Below are 21,483 nucleotides of genomic sequence, written 5' to 3' on the forward strand. Positions count from 1 at the left end.
CAAGCTGCTTTCAGTGGCACTCACACTGCCCGGGTCCTGGCCACCGGTCCTGGGGGCTCTGCATTTTAATTTAATTTTAAATGACGCTTCTTAAACATTTTAAAAACCTTGTTTACTTTACATACAACAATAGTTTAGTTATATATTATAGACTTATAGAAAGAGACCTTCTAAAAATGTTAACATGTATTACTGGCACACAAAACCTTAAATTAGAGTGAATAAATGAAGACTCCGCACACCACTTCTGAAAGGTTGCTGTCCCCTGGGTTAGAGCATGCACAGCTGAATTGCAGGTGGGTAATGGCAGGCCATCAGGATCACTAAAGTATCATTGTCAAGGGGAACCCAATGTACTAGTCACACCAACCTGTTGTTCTAGTATTAGCATGCATACCTGTTGACTGCAAACTACCGCATTACAGATGCGTGGCTTGATCCTGCAAGATGCTGAACCATATTCAGTTGTCATTGAAATAAATTTGAACTGAGGATGCTCAGCCCCCAGCAGACCTATATAATGTGCAACATGTACCCACAGATTAAGAATACGCTATATAATTGATTACGAAATGTTTGGATATGTTCCACTGCATAAGCAGCAGAGTCATTGTGAAGTACTTCTGTGAGCAGTTCTACATCACTGTTGATTCTCACGTGTAACTTTTATACATATGCACCCATGGAACATACAAAATGTACACGCAGCATTAGAACCCAGAACTGGAACTTGGTCTAGTCTTTGGTAACTTGACAGAAGAAAAATATAATTATCAATACAAACAATTTGTTGGCTAATACAGGTATTGTGGATCTTGTCTAGATTGCCTTTGGATGGTTACATTGGAATCATGAAATTAGGTCTATTTTATCTCCTCTTGTAGATGAAGCAAGAAGGGGGAGGGGGGGGAGAGAGAGAAAAAATGAAGCTAAAATGAACAAGGCATAGGAAGTTGTTTGTAATCAAAATAATAATGCTTTGCATCCATCTTGTTTCTTCCTGCCTTGATATTACAGGAAGTAAAGCAATGAATGGCTCTGCAGCTAAACTACAGCAGTATTATTGTTGGCCAACAGGAGGTGCCACTGTGGCTGAAGCTCGAGTCTACAGGGACGCACGGGGCCGAGCCAGTAGTGAACCGCATATCAAGCGACCAATGAACGCTTTCATGGTTTGGGCAAAGGATGAACGCAGAAAAATTCTCCAAGCTTTTCCTGACATGCACAACTCCAATATTAGCAAAATCCTAGGTAAGTACAAGACAATAAATATATTGTGACTGATGTAGATGTGGCGGCAAATGCAGGGATGGATGTTTAAGGAACAGGCCACAATTTATTAAACTTAACAAAGGGTAGGGGCTCTACTGTCCTGTCACCCATACTCTCACCAGGATTTTAAGTGGTTCCAATACAGGGGTTACACGGATACTCCATATAACTACATTGGCCTATGACTCAACATGCTCTTCTGAGTCTTACCACCTCCCTCCCTGCGTGAGCAGGACCGGGGATACTAAAAAGCAGAGGGGGGGGGAGGGGAGGACCTTGGCCACGGAAGGCCATAAGGTTTTCCGCTATCCCACGAGCACAAGGCCCATCAATAAAATCTCAGGTCTTTTACTTCTGGGAACCATTCCTTTTAACCACACTGGAAACCACCCACAAATTGTGAAGACCTAACATCCTTTCCAAGTACTATCATCAATTGTTAAATCCTATTAGTATTTAACTTAACTGTGCCTCCAGGGTGCTGTGAGGAAGGCGAAAAATTTCCCAGGTGCCTACAGGAAGAAAAAATTTCTTTCCTAACCCCAAAACAGCTGATTGGTCAGATCTGCTGTATCCACAAAACACAGCTCCGAGACTATTGGTACAGCGTAGAGAGGGTGGGGCTGCTGGGAACGTAGCAAAAAGAAGCTCCACTTGGCTCAGACTAGGATAGGGTGAGGGACCAATCAGCTTCTTTCCTTCCCCTATTAGCTAATGAATGGCAGAGACTCTGAAAGGGAGGGACAGCCCAGTGTCCCCCCTGTGTATTGTCCCTCATTCAACTAGGACTGTCCGAATTGCCAGTTTACTGTAACAATGGCTCCTGGGTAAAGTGACCCATTGCATGATCACATCAGAAATAATTTGAACTCAAGAGTTCCTAATTCATGCAAATGGAAACTGTGCTTCTTATGGTAACATTAATAATTTTGGAAATATGTTTAATACAAATCCAAGATAAAAATTTATGTCAGAGAATTAAATGTCAGAAATGAATTATTGGTCAGCAAGTTTCATAATACTTGAAAGAGCATATATTTCAATGCATATTTTCTTTAAAAAATAAGGTAATGTTTTAATGAAACATGTATCACTGTTAGAAGAAAAAAATAGAAGGAAACACTTGCATTACACAATTAAAATATTACTTAATATTAACAATTCTGAAGTAATATTTCACGTGTATACACATGTGATATGGGCATACACCAATACATGCGTTTTGCCACTGTGCAAATAAATTGGCTGATTTTTTTAGACATTGTGAGTCAATGACCTCTCTGGAGAATTAGAAACATACGTGAGAATGAGTGGTGAAATGTTAAAACATATATTTGTTCTCTAAGTCTTTGAAGTGAAAGATGGATTCTAAATGTAACTCATAATAAATAACAGTAAAAATCAAGTTTCATCTGTAATCATTTTATTGTAAACTTTTGAGTTGAAATGCATTTTTAACAGAGCTGTTTCTCATGCATTTGTTATTTCTGTCAGAGGCAAAAAGACCTTCTAGAAATAAATGTTACTCTGTCCTAAAACTTTTAGTATCTCACTTAGAAGTTCTCATATTTTTGTCTACCATTTTAAATAAGTTATATGAATAGCCTTTCAGTTTTGTATAAGCCCTGCACTGTTTCAATGTTGGCAACCATGGGGAATCTATATTATTTGTGTGCATTCTGGAAAAAACTATTAGGAGTATAGTAACTGTATTCATTAAAATGTAAACTTTCAGCATAAATATATCAGAAGTGCCAGCAATCGTGTGTTCGTTAACCATAGAATTAACCTGTCATAAATAAGTCTATCTCCATATAATATCTGTGCAACTTTTCCAGGACAATGAGAAAGGAGTCTGAATTATTAGAACTGACAGAGAACATTGCTGGCTATGGATAATATTTATACAACTTTTCCATTTGTTGATGTATAAAAATCTTGGTAAAAGAATAGCTTCCACCCACGTTTACCGCAGCTGTAATAGTTTTATCCAGCTGAAAGACACCAAAAAGCTACTTTCTGCATTGCTTACCCAAAACAACCCCCCAAAACGTACCCTCTCTCCAAGTGTTTAGATCATTCTTTATAAACAATACAAGGGATCTGAATACTTTTTCCTCTTCCTGTATAAACTGTATTAGAATTTTTTACTACTTTTATTGGCTCAGCTTTCAATGAACGTTTACAATACTTAAAGTGGTGTATATAACTGCAAATGTGCTTTCCTTTAAAAAAATAACTTTCTAAGTGCAGTTCAATATATTCATTTCATCTGGCCAGAGAAAAATATGCATAATAGGATTTAAAATATTGTAGAGTGCCAATAGTATGCCAAGGTTATATCAAAGTGCAACTAAATTAAAGATGTATTATTAGTAAGGGGATGTTTGTAATTTTGTGAATAAGTGAGCTTTTCATAAGTTTTCCTTGCTAAGTAGCAGAGCAATGATATCCATTATTAGAAATTTATAAGCTATGTTCTTAAGAACTCTTGGAGAAGCATACATACATGACCAATGTGATAAGCTTTTAAGATCAACAAAATGACAGTAGACCCAACCTGACTCTAGTGATGTGCATTTTAATAAATAGCCCACAGAATTATTCTCAGGTCAAAGGTCATTATTGTAAAGAATAATTGAAAAAAAAATTGTTATGGACACAAGATCCATATTTTCAAATGCAACTATTGATTTTAAATGACTCAATTGTTAGGTGTCTGACTGGAAACAATTTAAAGGAGCTGGATTTTCAGAAAGCAGGTGATCTGCACTCTTTGGAAGTCATGCCCCTTTGAGGTATCTCAAATTGGGTGCCCAAAATAGCTAATCACTTTTGAAAATCTTGGCCACAGACAGTTTTTTTAAATGCTGGTGAACTTGTTATACAAGGTGGCCAAAAAAAAAAAAAAAGTGTGTTTCTCAATGCCTATAACTAGAACTCAGTCTGCCTTGCTTAAGAATCATGTTTTTATATATAGGCTCTCGCTGGAAATCCATGTCTAATCAAGAGAAACAACCTTACTATGAAGAACAGGCACGGCTAAGTAAAATCCATCTAGAGAAGTACCCTAACTACAAATACAAACCTCGACCAAAACGCACCTGTATTGTTGATGGCAAGAAACTGCGTATTGGAGAATATAAACAACTGATGAGGTCTCGAAGACAGGAGATGAGGCAGTTTTTTACTGTGGGGTAAGTATTATTGCTGTTGCTGTTTTTTTCAGTGTAGTACCATGGTGTTTTTCAAACAAATGGACAGTTCTCCTTAACTGAAGAGTTTACAAGTTAAGGGTGCAATCTGCAAAATCTTGCCAACACACCTACGATTTACTATTGAACATAGAATTACCAGCCACATACTGTAGTCTATGATTAACTATGGGCCTGATTCTAGAACTCTTTGAAAACAATTGGAGTCAGTTCATTGGCCTCAGAGCATTTTTAATCCGGCCATATGTGAGTTATTAGCAAGCCCTGCCCTCAGTAGTGATGGTTTCCAGGATTAGTCCCAGGATTAAGACCAGAACAACAGGAAAAAGTAGAAAAGGAGTGTTAGAGAGGACAAAGGTGAAGAAAATAAGAGATTTAGGGAGGAAAGGACTAGGGAGAAGATAGTAAGATTATGCAGAAGCTTGGGTGAATGATGCGCACATCTTGAAGGCGCCTAATATTTTTTTGTTATGTATTATTGTAGTATACAACATTCCTTGAAGAAATGCGATGTGAGAAAGGACTTAAAGTACAGGGATAGATCAGCCAGGTTTCCATTCAGAATATATGGTGCAAAAAAAAATAATCTCACTACAGTTTTAATCATACTTTGTGTTATAAATACAGTAGAAGGTAATACTGTTAAATGACATCTAGTATTTTGAACATGATGCAGTGCTATGACAGTTCTCCAGATTCAGGATAGAAAGCCCACTGAAACAATTGCATCAGAACTGATTTATCTCTTCCATTCACTTCTGAATTAATTTGTGATGCTCTGTGCCAGGGTAGGATGTTTCTGGTAATTTAAAAAAAGCCTAAAAGCTATCTCCCCTGCCAGCCCTTCCAAATTCACAATGTTCTACTTATTTCTCTAATCATAATAATATCCTTTTATTGTGTGCTTTACTACCAGAAAATTGACCTTCACATCAGTATAAAAAATATATGCCCTGATTTTTGGGATGTGGAACTCCCTGTTGCAGTCAATTATTTTTTGGTACAGCCTGCAACAATGTAGACTTTTTGTTAACTCAGTCACTAGAAGTATTTTCATATTTTGAAATATGATGAGATAATATAACTTTTGAGTCTGTAATATGATGCCGTTAGCTTACTCTGCACTATTAGTTGTTTAATAATAAGCTGTCACAGAAATTGTACAGATACACATCTGAATTGATATAGCATATCACAAATGATCTTCAGCTCAAAGGAGTGAAATTCTAGCCCACCTCTTCCAAGGCAGATTAACAGTCAAATTGTATCAATACAATTCATTTTCAAGATCCAAAAGCAGCAATGTGCTTAAATTAAATAAAGGAATGGGAAAACAATAGCATGACAGTGAGAGAAAAGACAACGGGAGAATCGGTTGCTAATTCAAAGCATAATTAAGCTGCAACATTGTAGGGATCAGAGGAGCAGGTAAAATAAGGAGGTCAGGATAAAGAATTATTCCATTCTTGTAGAAAAGTGAATGACACAATGACTGTTTTTCAAAAACACTCAAAACTATTCCCCATGAATCCAATGACCCAAGTTAACCTTAATGTCTCCTTGTGATATATCACAAAGAATCATGAGAGGCAACATGGGAATTTAATCATTTTTCTAAATACATGAGTCCTGATTCTTCTAATTTACACTATGACCTCTTAACACCCATCTGGCAGAAAAAAGAGGCCTTAAAGTGAGTGTAAATTACATTTATATTGATATGATTTGAATGTAATTTACAACCACTTTAAGATCCCTTTACAAAACTAAAGATGTATAACAGAAACTTGGTGTAAGAGGGAATCCAGCCCTTGGTTGGAAACATGAGAGAATATGAAAATGCATTACATGGATTAGTCAAAGGTGACAAAGGATTCATGTCTTTGTTCCATCTGTATTTAAATTTGGGAGCTGAGGAAACCTAGAATGTGTGTGGTTCTTCCGAATTTGTTTTTACAGGGTTTCTTTTGTGGTTGTTTGACCTTCCACAGGCCCCCTCCTCCCCCCAAAAAATTCCATAGTTTATTTCCCAGAAAAACAAACAAACAAACAAACAAACAAACCAAAATTTACTGAAAACACCAAGTGAGAAACTGGAGGAAAAAAAATCTGAAATGAAACACAAAACTCATACTATATGATTCACTTGGTAAGAATATTTATTTCTTAAATATAACAAGTGTATATATTGTCCAAAACAAAAAGCTTCCAATTAAAGTAAAATACTGCGCCACAACAATAGAGTCTCCAGACAACTAACTAGTTAGGCTTACCCTGCTTTCACCTACTTATTTGCTTTGTCAAAGTCCAGCCTATTATGACGTTTCAGCTAAACAACATTGTGGGCCAAACCCCCTCAAATGTGCCACAGTTTAGCACCATTTTAATGTAACAAACAGTACACAACCTTGTTCACAAATGCAGATTTATATTCAAATTAAGATCAATCTTCAGAGCAGAGTTTGTTGGGAAATAGTTTTCCCATCCTGCAAATATGTTCAAGACTTTGAAAATTTTTATCAACCCAAAGCAGGACAAAAAGTTTAAATCTCAAAAAATCAAAGAAATGTTTGGTTTGGGTTGATTGAAATGTGTTGTTTTGATTGAGACCTTTTAGATGTTTTAATCTTTTTTCACTTGAATTAGCTTAATTTACAAACAAAAAGTCATTTTGAACCAGAAAAACATTTTTTTTTTGTTTAAAACTATCAAAACACTTCATTGCAACAATTTAGACTTTCTTTTTCAAAAAACTTTTTAAGTCAGGAGATTCAGTGAAATACCCTGTTTCACAAATTGTCTCAGTTTAAACAAATAGGCATTTTTGATGAAAAAAAGTTTTGTTGAAAAACTCCCAACTAGCTCTACTTCAGAGTGAAATCAGAGCCTAATGTTTCTAAGATCAAAAATCTTTCAAATGTATTCTCTGTTTACCAAAATTCTTCATAGTGGAATAGAAATAGAAAAGACAAAATAAAACGAGAAGACCCAAATAAAATCCTCAAACCCCACAGGGTTGTTTGATTTGTTTTTTTGGGGGGGAGAAAAAACAAAACTCAGGTTTTATAATCCTAGTTTCTTCTCATGAGGGGTTCTGTTGGTCCTTTTCCTGAGTGTTGTTTTAGATCCAGTAAAGAGAGTTTACAGTGGGCAAAGTGCTCTGAATTTCCATGTTCAGTGGTGTATTTGTGGGCATTCATGTATTTGTAAAGTGCCTATTCCCTTTCCTCCAGTTACTCAAGTTTGGACATTTCCAGCATCTCACCAGGTTTCTATTGTGGTTGTAGTCCCCTGAGGTTCTATACGTGAAAACAAGTGATGTCTGTTTGGATTTCTCAGTAACGTTCTTGAGTTAGAAATTCTGTTCTTTTTAATCTATTTATTTAAACATGTGGATTAAATTACATATCATATGTTTAATCTGTTATAATAAATGCAAAACTATAGTTACAGTATGCAGAAATAAATAGAGGAAGTATGAAGATGGGGGGTAGAAAGACCTATTTAATTCATGGGAATTAAAACTTTATGGCATTTCATACATTCACATATTTGTGTTGTTTAGGTGTTGGTGTTTTTGTCGTCTCTTTCTGCTTTTCTCTATTCAGTTCAAGTTCTTACACCATTAGCACCATAGTATCTGAGTGCCATTCTGAAGGGTGCTGAGCCCTGTCAACTCCCCCTGACTGAGCCTTTAGTTACTGTGGAAAAGATTGTGTCATGTGTATGGGTGATACTTGTTCAGATTCCCCTCAAATGCAAAATTGTCTCCATTTCTACTATGACAACAAACTTTTTGTTACTCTGGCTTCTGAAACATAGAAGTGCATGCATTGGTTCTGACAGCATATAGTAAGTGCATACTGTAGTAATCAAGAGTAAGACACACAGCAGTAATTTAAGTTAATGCTTCCTAAGAAACTGTTATGTGAAATAGCATTATTTTGAACAAAAAAATAAACTGACTAATGGCCAGATTCTGCACCACTTACTTAGACAAATCCCTGGGAAGTTCAATAAGAGAGCGAGATTGTACCGTAGGGGTGATATTCATCCCTATGCAATAGACCAGCACAAGGTCTATGCATCATTTACATACAAATTAAGCAGTATTTTAAAGACTTAAGTGGGACTTAAGTACTGTCTATACTTCGTGATGGAACTATACATTAGTGAATTTTGCTCCAAATGAGGAATACTATCAGGCAGGATAATTCAAACTTAATGCACTAACACATACAATTTAATTTAAAAAATAACAAGTGGAAATTCAACCTGTAATCAGCCAGGTTTATTTAATATTTTATAATATTTTAGTTGTAATGATACAGTTGTTTACGGGAAGCTTTGAATGAGAACTTTTCAACTCTTCTGTGAAAGCTAAGCATTAAAGCAGCTTCAAGCGATTTAAAATTTATCTTCAATATTTCATTTTTCATAATCCTTAAGTAAATGTTGTTCATGTGGAAGCCATAAACTCAGAGATTTCAACTTAGAACAGCGTATTTTGTTACCTTTGCTTACAAAAATAATTCAATTCCCAGTCACTTTCATAGTCTGATACCCTCTACGTAGACATATATATTGTATACATTAGTCTGCAAAGTGATGTGAACGTTAATTTTCTTGAGTCTTGCCTCTATGAGATGTTTATAAATAAAGCCTTTACAGTGTTTATAACTACTGTATATGTGTGTATTCTGAATGTTGGTAGACTACCATTTTGAATAAGCCTGTAATATTATACCAGTATAGCAAGAGCTAAAAGTAAGTACACAATGGGTGCTTTTGTGAGATTTACTGTTATTTTATTCCTTACGGGGAAGTAAGTTTCAGGGTGTGTAGCACATAAGCATTTTCCCTAACGCAACCAATTAAGCTTCAGTCATTTAAAGAGCTGTCAGAAAATAGTTCTGAAGGGATCAGCAAACAATGGTAATTTGCCAATTTAAATGTTTAGTTAGTTTTGCAAAAGTCAAAAAATGGAATGTGCTCCAGGAAAATCCTAATAATGTTAATACCACTAAATTGCCAGCAGGTCAGTTTATATGAGAAATTTCATGTTGCCTACTCTTTACTGTACTTGTCTAATTATATTGGGCCAGATCCTTGGCCTCAATACAGCCCCTTTGCATCACTGGCAGAGCAAAGGGTCTATAGAACTGGCTTAATTGGCCCTCTGATGATTTCCCTGGCATCAGAGAGTCCTCCAGTGATATAGAGCTGGTGTAGCCAGCTCTACACCACCACTTCTCATAACCTCTAAGGCATGAGCACTGTTGTACTTTGGTGATCTCCAGCTTCTGGAAAGGCCCTTTGGTGGGCACTGAAGCCGGGTGCAACTAAGAACTTAAACCAGGGGGTGAAGCAGAATCAGGGAGGCATAGAGGTGATGTAAAAATACGTTTGCCTGTGGTACTCTGCTTAGCACAGCTTGGCTAGACTAGAGAATCTAGAATTTAATTTGACAAATACTTTTAAATACAAATGTTTTTAAGGTAAACTGCAAATCAAAAATGTAAAATTAAGTTAAGACCTGAAATATATGCTAGACATCCCAACTAATCAATCAATTCAGAGCATGTAGAATGCAAATTTAAACTAACCCCTTTTTACTTCTTTTTCTCCTCTGAATAATCTTATTTCCTAGAAAATTACAGTCATATCCAGCATCAAGTGCAAGCCATGTAGCTTGTGATGTCATAATGACACCATCTCAGAATGCACCAAGGTAAAAGGAAGACCAAGAGAATTACACAGAAGAGAAAAAATAGTTTACATGTTTGATTAGATAAATGGGCATTTAGCTCCCAATTCAGCAAAGGACTTAAGCACATCCTTCATTTAAAGCATTTACTTAAGTTTTGTTGGTCAATGAGACTTAAACTTGTACTTAAAGTTAAGCACATGCTTAAGTGTTTTGTGGAATCAGACCTTCGCATTTAACTCTGGCCATAGCTCATTTTTTTAATTTTTGCTTTTTTAACTTCATTTGAAATAATTAATATCCAGTAACTATCCATCCTTTATTTTGAAATCTGAGAAAGTTTTAAGGAGAAATCGTGACCCACCGAAGTCGATGGCAAAGCTCCCATTGACTTTAATGGATCCAGGATTTTGCCAGAATTATTTTATATCTTTTATTGCACAGGATGGTCTATGTGGCAATACAACTCAAACACCCCCCCCCCCAATTTCTGATTAAATACACATCTAGGTCTTCAGACAATCCATTGGTTTTGACCTACTCGAGTCAGTAAGCACATTCACCACATGTGTGCTTTTTCTACACTTCACTAGAGGAACAATAGTGAAGTGCATTCTTAAGAGTGATTCATTAAGCCACAAAGGTGTGACCTACTTTCCTGTTACACAAATCAGTTATGCAGATCTGTTATACTACTTATGTTCATGCTACAACTTGGCATGCACAAGAGATGATGCCTAGAGTAAAATACCAACACTGCAGATTCATCCTCACTATCCCCAGGTAACCTGCACTCTTTGTTACCTTAAAAAGTGTTGAAGAGATGTAATGCCATTTTAAAAATACTTCCCCTCCCATTAAAATGCAGACGTGAGAGAGAGTTGCTAACCTTTAATAAATGGCTTAAAAAATCAGACAAGCAGTGTACCAGATTACCTACAACATGTAGCACTTCTACACTGTCTTTCTTGTCATGCCACTCCATGGCTCCTTTGGATTTTTTTTTCCCTTATGGTAGAAGGAAAAATGCTAATCTTTCTCCAACACTGCAAAGAAAGGGATAGCACAGAACAGTCTCACGTGACCACGGCAGTCTCTTCACTTGAGCTAAGAGTACTGTTTTCACAGTCAGTTCTCATATCTTGGCCATTAGTAACTAGTTGCCCACTTATGAAAAAAATATGTTTTTTCAAGGGATTAGACAGTCAAGGGTCACACACTAATGCCCTATGCAGTTTCTTAACTTTGTGCTAGATCTTTGTACATGTGAGATCTAGCACACAGAATTGTGGGAAACCGTTCCTGATTGGGACCTGTAGGCACTACTGCAACAGACATAACACACATTAAAAATACTGGTTTCTAAACAGCTTATATATTGGAAGGGTAAGCCCCACTGATGTTGCTGTATAAAAGCACTGCTTTTCTCAGAAGAGCTTTCAGAGTTAATACTGTGGAGTTCTTCAAAAGGTTTTTTTTTTTTTTGGTCAATTTATTAATGATATTAAAAAAAAATCAGGAAAAAAGGTTAATGTTGGCATTAGAACTTGGTGAATAGTGTGCAAAAATTACACATGGACATCTTGGTGACTTCTAAAGAGAATGTTGCTGCGACCATTTGTGGACCTACTTATTTATTTGCTTTTGGCAAACAAACTTTCAGGTGAATGTTTCTTTTGTCTGAACGATTGTGGAAAGGGAATCTTGGGCTTGTCGCAGAAGTAATTTATAAAGCTTATATCAATCAATCAGGGAACAGAAATCATAGCAAGTGATTTAAGTTGCCAGTCCCACAGTTGGAATATTGAATTGTTAAAGTTGAAACACTTGAAGCAATACTAGCAGCAAATCATTAGCAAGCAAAACTATAGGCTGAAAAATGTTTGCCCAAAACATTTATCAAATGATTTCAAATAGGGGACAAATTAGTGAAAATCTCAGTCTGTTTGTAGACAATTTACAAACATGAAAAAAGTGATTAAACACACTGAATAACTTATTTATTGTGAACTGTTCATCAGCAGCACCATTCTTCTAAAACTGGTGTTTGACGGGTGCTCCAGTGGCTTTACTAGCAGGGCGAGTAACATTCTCATCTGCCTTTTTACTCCATTTAAGTTTTGTTCTGAACTGGAGGCCTATGTCTTAGACTAGGAGATGAGACTTCACCAAGGTCAGGATTCTATAAAAAGATGGCAAATAACCAAATTCTGTCTTCACATGTTCACAATGGCACTCCTGTGAATTTCACTGGAAGCTGTGCATACATCCAGAGGCAGAATTTGTCCCAAAATATATTGGCAGTATAGTGAAAGTAGTTTGAAATGAAGTGGAATGAGGGAAAGAGACACATTTTCTATCCATGTGTATTTTTCTGTCACAAAAGCATGTTGTGCAAAGCCTTAAGAAATGAAAATTCTCTGCTCATATATTATAATTTAACCAAATCAAGATGTCTCCATCTTCACTTCCTCTTAATCTCTCAGCAAAATCTCCTTTTTTCTCTTCTCTTCTTTTTGGACATTCAAGCTTATATTAGGTAAAGATGGGGGGTGGGTGGAGAGTCACTTTCAGAACAAATCCCATAGTGATATGTTCTATATGGAATGTTATGATTTCACCAGCTCCCATGGTTCCTGAACTTGGAGTAGCTTGATCTCCTGGTAGCTCAGTGGTGTGATATTTAGCATGATTGTCGTCTCATGTCAATGAGTGAATGAGACTAACGCACAAATGACAGTTTTTGCACTCTTGCCCTTAAGCACTGATCAGGACACGCAAGTGGATAAGGACAGACACAGGGATGGCTAGTAAGCAGCGGGCTGAAATTTAGCAATCCTCATTGACTGTCTATACTGTGCACTAAGACAGAGGTTCTGAAGAACAAATACTAAGTGATCATGAATTTAAGGACTATGGGTAAAATATCTAAAGTGCTTAAGTGCCTGAGGAGTCTAAGGCCCATTGTGACATAAGTACTTAGGAGCCTAAGTCTCATTGACTTTCAATTAAGTCTCAATTACTTTATTACTCAGTAATAAGGTCTGTGAAGGGTGTAGTACTATTCACAGTAGTCAGTTGAAGAACTTACACTAGAACTCATGGTCTCCCCCGGGTGCTCAGCACAGTGAATATTATTCACAATAAATTATTTGACCAGCTCTCCTATGTAGGGCTGCAAGGCTGGGACTACAGTGAGACATTTGAATGGCCAGGTTTTAAGCTGCAGAAGCCAACTTTGACAAAGTCATATGTATTCGAAAATGTAACGACATTTTGCCGTCTATTTTATGTTAAACCACCCAGTACCTGAATGCATCAAAGGTGCGATACTGTGAGTTGCTGAGCAGCTTTATCTCCAGTTGCACTTGACAGGAGCAAAGGGCACTCCGCACCTTGCAGGATCAGAATCTGGAACTCAAAGGAGTACACCAATATGTTCTGTAGAAACCATGTATTTTACCTTTGTTTGGTATGCACAGTAGGGTTCCACTCCAGATCTAAACTAAAGGTAATCATGTTCCATTCTTGTGTTTCCTTGCAGACAGCAGCCTCAGATTCCAATCACCACAGGAACAGGTGTTGTCTATCCTGGTGCTATTACCATGGCAACTACCGCACCATCACCTCAGATGACATCTGATTGCTCTAGCACCTCTGCCAGTCCAGAGCCCAGCATCCCTGTCATTCAGAGCACTTATGGTATGAAGACAGACAGCGGAAGCCTTGCTGGAAATGAAATAATAAATGGAGAGGATGAGATGGAAATGTATGAGGACTATGAGGATGATCCCAAATCAGACTATAGCAGTGAAAATGAAGCCCACGAGGCTGTCAGTGCCAACTGAGGAGTGTTTGCAGAATTAAAGTACTCTGACTCTTTTGATTTTTTGTTTTTTGTTGAACAAAAAGTTCTTAAAGAGCCTGCATGCATGTGTGGCTCCTACAGTTACATCAGCAGAATGGTCTTAAATGTTTCTTAACGTGTGAGACAGATTGTTCCCCTAATTTTCATGAACCTGTTTTTTTTTTAATTTAGGTGAAGACATATATTAAATATCAGACATTGGGACTTGAAAACTTATATGAATCAATAGCTGTCTTACAAGTCTTACCTTTTGTCTCTTGTCTTTTTTCCCCCCCTATTTGGATGCTGATAAAGGTTTAAGTTTTTGTTTTAGATGGGGGTTATACATTCTCACTCAGGTATGCTGTGCCAGCCTACAGGTTGTGAATGTGTTTTTATTCTGGATTATTTTAGAAAACAAAAACTGCAGATTTCATATTGTGAAACAGAACAAGTCCGCAAGTGTACGCATCTGTGTGTCAGAGCTCATCTTTTAAACAAACTCTGAATTCCACTTTTTCCACATGTATAGCTGAACTTCTGATGTGCCAAACTTTTCATAACTTTTGAATCTTAACATTTTAAAAAAGTCTTAAGGGAGACACTGTAAAGTCTTAGACAATCCTTTGGCATCTTAAAAAAAAATATGTAAAACATAATTTTTTTCCAGAAAATGGTAAAGTACTCAGGAATCTGGAGACAGGATATTCTTAAGTAGTGAACAAGGTTGCCACAGTGCACGTGCCCAATTGCTTTTGCCTCTTGATATGCCATTAGTGCAAAATATTAAGCACAAAAGCGCGATCACCAGCTATGGACAGGCCTGTCTTAGCAGTGTGAGGCCACCTCTGACTACATTCTCTATCCCTTTGCTTTTAATCCTTGCATTCAGTCTTAACACATTTTCTCTTAAATAATTTATTCATTCCAGAATGCCAAGGGTGCAAATACTTAATATTTATTTTAAAATGTACTGTTGGTGGCATTACATTTGTAATTTCTTATGACTGTCTTAAAGAGCCCTTTCTCTTTCTTCCCCCAAAACATGCAGGTGTCTGAAAATAAAAAATGCACCTGCTTCCCAAAATGAAAGTGGAATTTGTGAATGGAAAATCCAATTATTTCCATAACACTATACATCCAAAGAACATCTGGAACCACTATACTGCATATAATGCAATATAGAATGGATACTTTTAATATGTACATACAGTACATATACTCCTATATATTTCTGTGTGTCATGATACACATCTATACTTATACAATATACAGATGAACAATCAATGGAGACAGGTGCATTCAATGTCTCTTCAGAATCTGCAGTGATGTATTTGTAGGGCCTGTAGAATCAAGTAGTGAATCAAGGTTCTGTACATCCCCATTCCAATGGTCACCTGCGGGAGCTTTCTGATATCTTCAGTGTATTTATGCCGTGATTTATTTGTGAAATTCTTTGAGGGAAAATTCACACAAAAGTCTGAATTGCAGAGCAAGGCAAAGAGTGCATTACAATAGATTTATCAAATATTAGTTGCATGGGAATGGGAGCCAGAACTCCTGAGTTCCTTTCCTGGCTCAGCCATTGACTGGCTGAGTGACTTTGGGCAAGTCATTTAAGCCACAGTTCTATGAACACTTACGTATGTATTTAATTATACTCACATGTATAAGTCTAACTACGTATGTGTTTGCAGGATTGGGGCCTTAATGTCTCTGTGCCTCAATTTCTCTATCTGTAAAATGAGGATAATGATGGGTTTTTTTATATCATACGGGTATTAAGAAACTTTATACATAATTGTAAGGTGATTTGGGATATTTGGATGAAACCTGCTATAAAATGCAAAATATTATTATTTGTATTATTAGAAACAATATCAATGACAAAGAAAACTTCTGGCAAATATATGGGGGGGAAAGAGAGGGAACACTCCCAGATTGAGAAGTTACTGAATGTTCAGAGACAAAGAGAATATAAAAAGGGAGAATTTTTCTTCTTTTCTTCACTCCCACTCCACTCTTGATACTCACAAATAAATCGCTGTGCATAAGAGACAGTACTGGGCTTCTGATCTTGCACTTGTGCTGAGTGTCCTCAACTCCCACTGACTTTACTGCGAGTTTAAGGTGTTCAGCACCTCTGTGAAGCACTCAACACCTTGCAGAATCAGATACAATCAGATAAATATATATGGACCTGATCCAGCCCCCATTGATTTTAATGAGCATTGGATCAGGCCCCATATGACTAAATAGGTACAGTATTATTAATAGAGGTTATCTTCATGCCCGTCACACAATCTTGTAAAGCTTCCTGTAAGATCTAATGATGAGTCGCTGTGCTGTGAGCTGTCATTTCTCTCACAACTGCAGCTCTTTGAGTGGAGATAATCGGTGTCACCACTGTAGGAATCACATCTAAATGTGCAAAAACAATGAAGATTGTTCAGTTTACAGGACGATTTATAAAGATAATGACACAGAAACACAGTGGTCAAATTTCTCTGACCATTTTGTAATTTGGAACAAAATGCTATATTTTTACTATTTATTAAGTGTGTTCTAAGTCCATGTCTAATAGCAATAAACTGGTCTAGCCAAGACTTTAAAGGCATATGCTGTGTCATTAGCTGGTGAGCGCCCTCTTTAAGCTGGCTAAGGTACTGATAGAAAGTGTTTTTTTGTTCTTAATATTTCATGGAGATTTGAACTGTTTTTAATACATCTAGCTTGGATTAGGTGGGAGGGTACTATTATTTCCTAAAGAACAACTATTTATTAATGTCTTACAGATTTCACTAGTTCTAACTATCTCTCCCTTCCCCCCACCTCATTTCTTTTCTCTTTCTCTTTTCTTTCTGGTTCTGTTGCATAGGTAGAATGCTGTATTGCTAGCATTGTTTTTTATGTAATTATTTTTGCACAAAGGCAAACATTTAGATTAGTAGGTTAATTTTTTTAAATTTTATGACCATGCCAAAATAATATTCTGCAGGCTGGTGGAGAACAAAGGACTGTTCTTTAGGACTGAAACTTGATTTTGCTTGTAGTACAAAAAACACACACACTCACAGATGTTGTTTCGTAAGTGTTATAAGCACTGGATATAAATGGTATTTTTTATCACTTCTGACTAATGTGAAACTGTTGTACGAAAACTATATGAACAAAAGTCATCTGTTTCGACTCGTGTGGGCCTGCCTCACAGTTGCCGGATTTGAGTCATTTTTATGTCTTATTTCATTTATTTATGCAAAATACATGTATGTATGAACACTTTGTTTTAGCTCCAGCCCTGCCTCAGTGCTCATGCTCTGTCACTTAAAGCCACATTCTTGAAAATGATTGGCTGTTCAGGAATCACCAGATTGTAAAACCTGCATTTATTGGTTGGAGAAGTGAGAGGGAAGTAACTGAATCTAAATTGTGCATATAAGCATTTTATTGTATTTATTAGCCGACATTGGCTCTAAAATGTCAGTGGAAATCAAGGAAGGACAATCATAAGGAAAAATGTCATTTTTACTTTATTAATTGGAGCTCAAAACAAAGTTTTTGATGAATTTACCATCTCATTTTAGATTTTTTTAAAAATTGTGTAAATATAACATAGGAAATAGAATTTTATTTTTTGTTCATGGATACTTAGTGAAGTATAAGTTATGTATTTACTTTGGTTCTGTATCAGTGTATGTTGGTCCATATTAAATGCTGACAAGTCACTGTACCTCATGTAGATGCTGAATTTACACCTGCAGTGTGAGAGCAGTATTGTGGACCTGTAGCTGGGACAGCAAGATGCCTCACTTGTGCTCTCGTTGAATTTTAATTGCATATTCCACAAACAGAATACTTTTTTTCTTTTTTTTTATAGAAAGTTTATACATACCAACTTTCCAGTACAGCTGGTAGGAAACTCAATTTGCTTTGTGAATCCGAGCAAAACTGATGAAATAGTTTCATTCCTATATGAAAGCAGATAATGGCATTTTAGAGGCAACAACACATGCCTCAAGAAGATTATCATCATTAAGAGAGCCCTTGCAAAGCTAATTAGATTTAATACTGTTAAACTGTTGATTGCTGTGTTCATTATGTCATGATATCGTCATATCAGGAGTTAAAAAACAGGAAAAAATATTGGCAAAGAGGAGATGTGGGATTGTTTTCAAAGCATTGAGTTTAAGTACCGCAGAATAATTCTGATTTTAAAAAAATCATGCCATTCAGGTAATGCACAAATATAGTAAAGCTATTTTTACTGTGAACTGAAACAGTTTTACAGTATATTTCCTTATTTAGTTAACAGATGCAATATATTTTCTTTTTTGGAAACTTATAAAAGACTTATTTTCAAGAAAAGAACACTCCTGAAGCTGTCTGGTGCCAGCTAGAGGTAAATTGTTGACTGCACTTGGTGTTTGACGAAACAGAAATTAAAGTCTTAATGGAATAAAACCTCTGATTTTCAAGGTACATGTTTACATGGGGAAACAACCCTCACGAAAGGGCCCAATTCTGATCCATGTACACGTTCATGTATCACCATCTAGGTTGTGAAACCAGCTTCTGAGAATGCATGGGATCAGAATGTTCTCCTAAATTGGTGTGTTTAGGCTCATCAAAAGGTAGGGTGAGGGTGAAAGATGGGATTGCTATGGAGTGGGAACTCCAAAATGAATGACTACACTGTTATTCAACTAGGGTTATGTACAGAAAGTACTATATCCTGTAAAAAGAGTACAGCAGTTGGTTGAAAACAATGATTGTTTAGAGTGTAAACACAACCATGCCCTAATACTAAATTCAAGCATGGTCCCCGCATTGTCCCTATGGATTATTGTTTTTTGTGTTGTCAAAGACATGGAATTTCTTGAAACTTTATTAAAATGATTTTTCAGTAAGAAATATTGCAAGGCCCCCAGCAAAACACATAAGTATCTGCTTAACTTTAAGCATGTGAGTAGTTCCATTGAAATGAATGCAACACCACTAAGTTGTTCAAAGTTAAGCATGTGCTTAAATCATTTGCTGACCCAGGGTTACAGTGCCAACAACTATACTAGAAATTCAGCCAGTAGAATGTATGATATAATTCTTCATATTTTTAATGAGAAGTTGACAAACGGTCTCAGACCCCAGGCGTTTGCATGCTTGTTTAAGACTCAAGTTGGCACTTAAGCATGTTCATTTTAAAAAATATTATATAACCACATTTGATCTTTTACAAAATACTTGGTCTTTCTCCTTAAATAACTTCTTTATCCAAACACCTTTTTTATATAAACCCATTATAGTCTGTGATATTTCTCAGATGATATTACATTTTTGATATACTGTAATGCCCTGATCCTACTACAGAACAAAAAAAGCATTAAAAGATATGTATATGGAAACGTATTTCATTTGACTCCACATCCCTTTTAAGTACCAGATGCATTTTAAAAAGCTGACAAAGAAGTATTCTGAGAGTTCATACATTGGGTGCAAAGGGGTGGGAGGAGGGGCTAAAGGAAAACTTATCAAATTGGTATTTATGGCAATATGAAAGCTATAAAGCAACTTAGTGACATTGCTTGCTTTGTAATTTCCGCTTTCTTAAAAACACAAGTGAGGTCCTTGGTGCTCTTAGAGTATGGGGAATGTGCAAATATTTAACTGTTTGTATGCTGCACATTGCAGACCTGCTAGTGTGCATTCTCCGTTTGTCTTCCTTTGTCATTTGTGTTTTGCTTTCTCGAAAGCACCATTTTTTTCCTTCTGCAGCTTGTAACAGAGTAGGATGTTTAGCATTTATGTTCACTCATTATTGTATTTGCCATGTAAATTTTTTTTATTACATTAAGACAAGCTTATAAGCTGTTACTACATAACTTATCTTACTGTAACTCTTATTTCCTGACATTGTAATTTGTTTGTGATGTATATTGTGAGATTGTACTCTATGTTAATTTAATCAGCACAATTCACTGACATGCTGGACTGACATGCTAGCTGCTGTTTCCAATTGTAAAGTTTGTGTAGAGCTGTTGGGACAACTGAGACTCTCTTGTCAAGGTACTATGTTTTGGTTCCTTTAGCAACACTATGGGTGTGGCTCTTAAAATGCTAGAGCTGCTGTTTGTACACCCACTAGCAAATTTTAACTGGCAGGTTTTCTTTGTAGAAATTCTATATACAATGCAGGTACCTACCCTGGGCCCATGGCTGGTAAATATTTGGGCGTTTAGAGGAAAAACTAGTGTCTATTGCTGCTTTGAATATGTTTTAAAGTCTGAAAATGTAAATAATTTATCAAAAAAAAAATCTTGTACAGTCCAGTGTAAAGTTTTTAAATGAACTTAAAGGTTGCCATCACATCTTTCTCACACTCTCCTCTCGATCCAGTAAAAAAGAAAAAAAAAGTTTGCTAAGGATATTGATTTAAAACAAAATCTGCTCTCAATTAAAAAAAAAAGAGAATCCTTATTCTTAGCTGTGCTTCATTGCATAAACAGACGACTTGGATTTTGTTGTGCAGTATTGACGTGAGGTCAATTAAATATTAAATAATCTTTCAGTGGTACATTTAAGAGTCTTCTCCTCCTCTGCCTCAGTAATTAATGGAAAAGACACAACTGAGAGACACAGTCCTTATACAGTATATTCTGGTGTATGTTGGCACCTTACCTACATGTTTGGGATTGCGGGGGGATTTTTTTTTTTTTTTTTTTTTGCACAAGGTGCTTTCCTGATATGTTAAACATGTCATCTTTGGGTGATACCGTATATGCCATGATAGGGGTATAGACCCCTCAGGGGAGTGTCTATAAGACTGCCTATTTATGCTCATTTACCTCAAGACTGTCCTCTCTACCCTTAATCTATTCACCATCACTCCATCTTTTGTACTGCTGTTGACACTTACAAATTAAAGATAAATTTTGTTTTATGACACATGCGTGTGGCTTTTTCTATGCCTCTTCCATTATGTATTATGAAATCTGTCAGTCTTTGAATTAAGATCAGACGGAACCTCTAGACAGGAAAAGGCCACTTGGTCCAGTCATTCTGCCCCCTTTAAGTTTATCAACCCCACCTTCCTGCACTTCACTGTTTTTCTCAATCCCTTTGCATTCCACAAAGACATTTCTGTCTCCAAAATCCATTAATACTATCTGCCTTGATAGACTTACTTGATAACATATTTTGTTTGATAGCATTCACTGTACACTATGTGCTGTGTAAGCAGAAAATGCTTGTGGAAGCAACGTAATCTGAGATGGGTTTTTATCAAGTGGAAATGAGACAACACGTGTCCCTCTTTGTTTGCCTCCTTTATTTTTTCCCCATCCCATCATAAAACACTTTAACTAACTATAACCAAACTCGACAACCTGAAAAACTCTAAGGCCATATTGCTTTGTCTGGGAACTGCTCTCCTTTCTATATTATGATTG

At 36.4% G+C, this 21,483-nt stretch overlaps 1 protein-coding gene across 18 annotated transcripts in view; it reads left to right on the forward strand.

Annotated features, from left to right (window-relative positions):
• SOX6 (SRY-box transcription factor 6) overlaps positions 1-20,980 on the forward strand; it is a 462,971-nt gene extending 441,991 nt beyond the window's left edge. For 14 of the 18 annotated variants that reach the window (XM_054026307.1, XM_054026306.1, XM_054026304.1 and 11 more), the window contains 3 exons: positions 1,018-1,251; positions 4,253-4,469; positions 13,739-20,980. In XM_054026307.1, coding sequence (XP_053882282.1) covers positions 1,018-1,251; positions 4,253-4,469; positions 13,739-14,042 — 755 coding nt within the window. In that variant the 3' untranslated portion in view covers positions 14,043-20,980. The remainder of the gene's footprint in view (positions 1-1,017; positions 1,252-4,252; positions 4,470-13,738) is intronic. The other 4 variants (XM_054026314.1, XM_054026320.1, XM_054026315.1 and 1 more) reach the window with 1 other exon arrangement.
• Positions 20,981-21,483: the final 503 nt, after the last annotated feature.

The sequence above is a fragment of the Malaclemys terrapin genome, chromosome 4 (genome assembly GCF_027887155.1).
Source record: "Malaclemys terrapin pileata isolate rMalTer1 chromosome 4, rMalTer1.hap1, whole genome shotgun sequence".
Classification (NCBI taxonomy): Eukaryota; Metazoa; Chordata; order Testudines; family Emydidae; genus Malaclemys; species Malaclemys terrapin.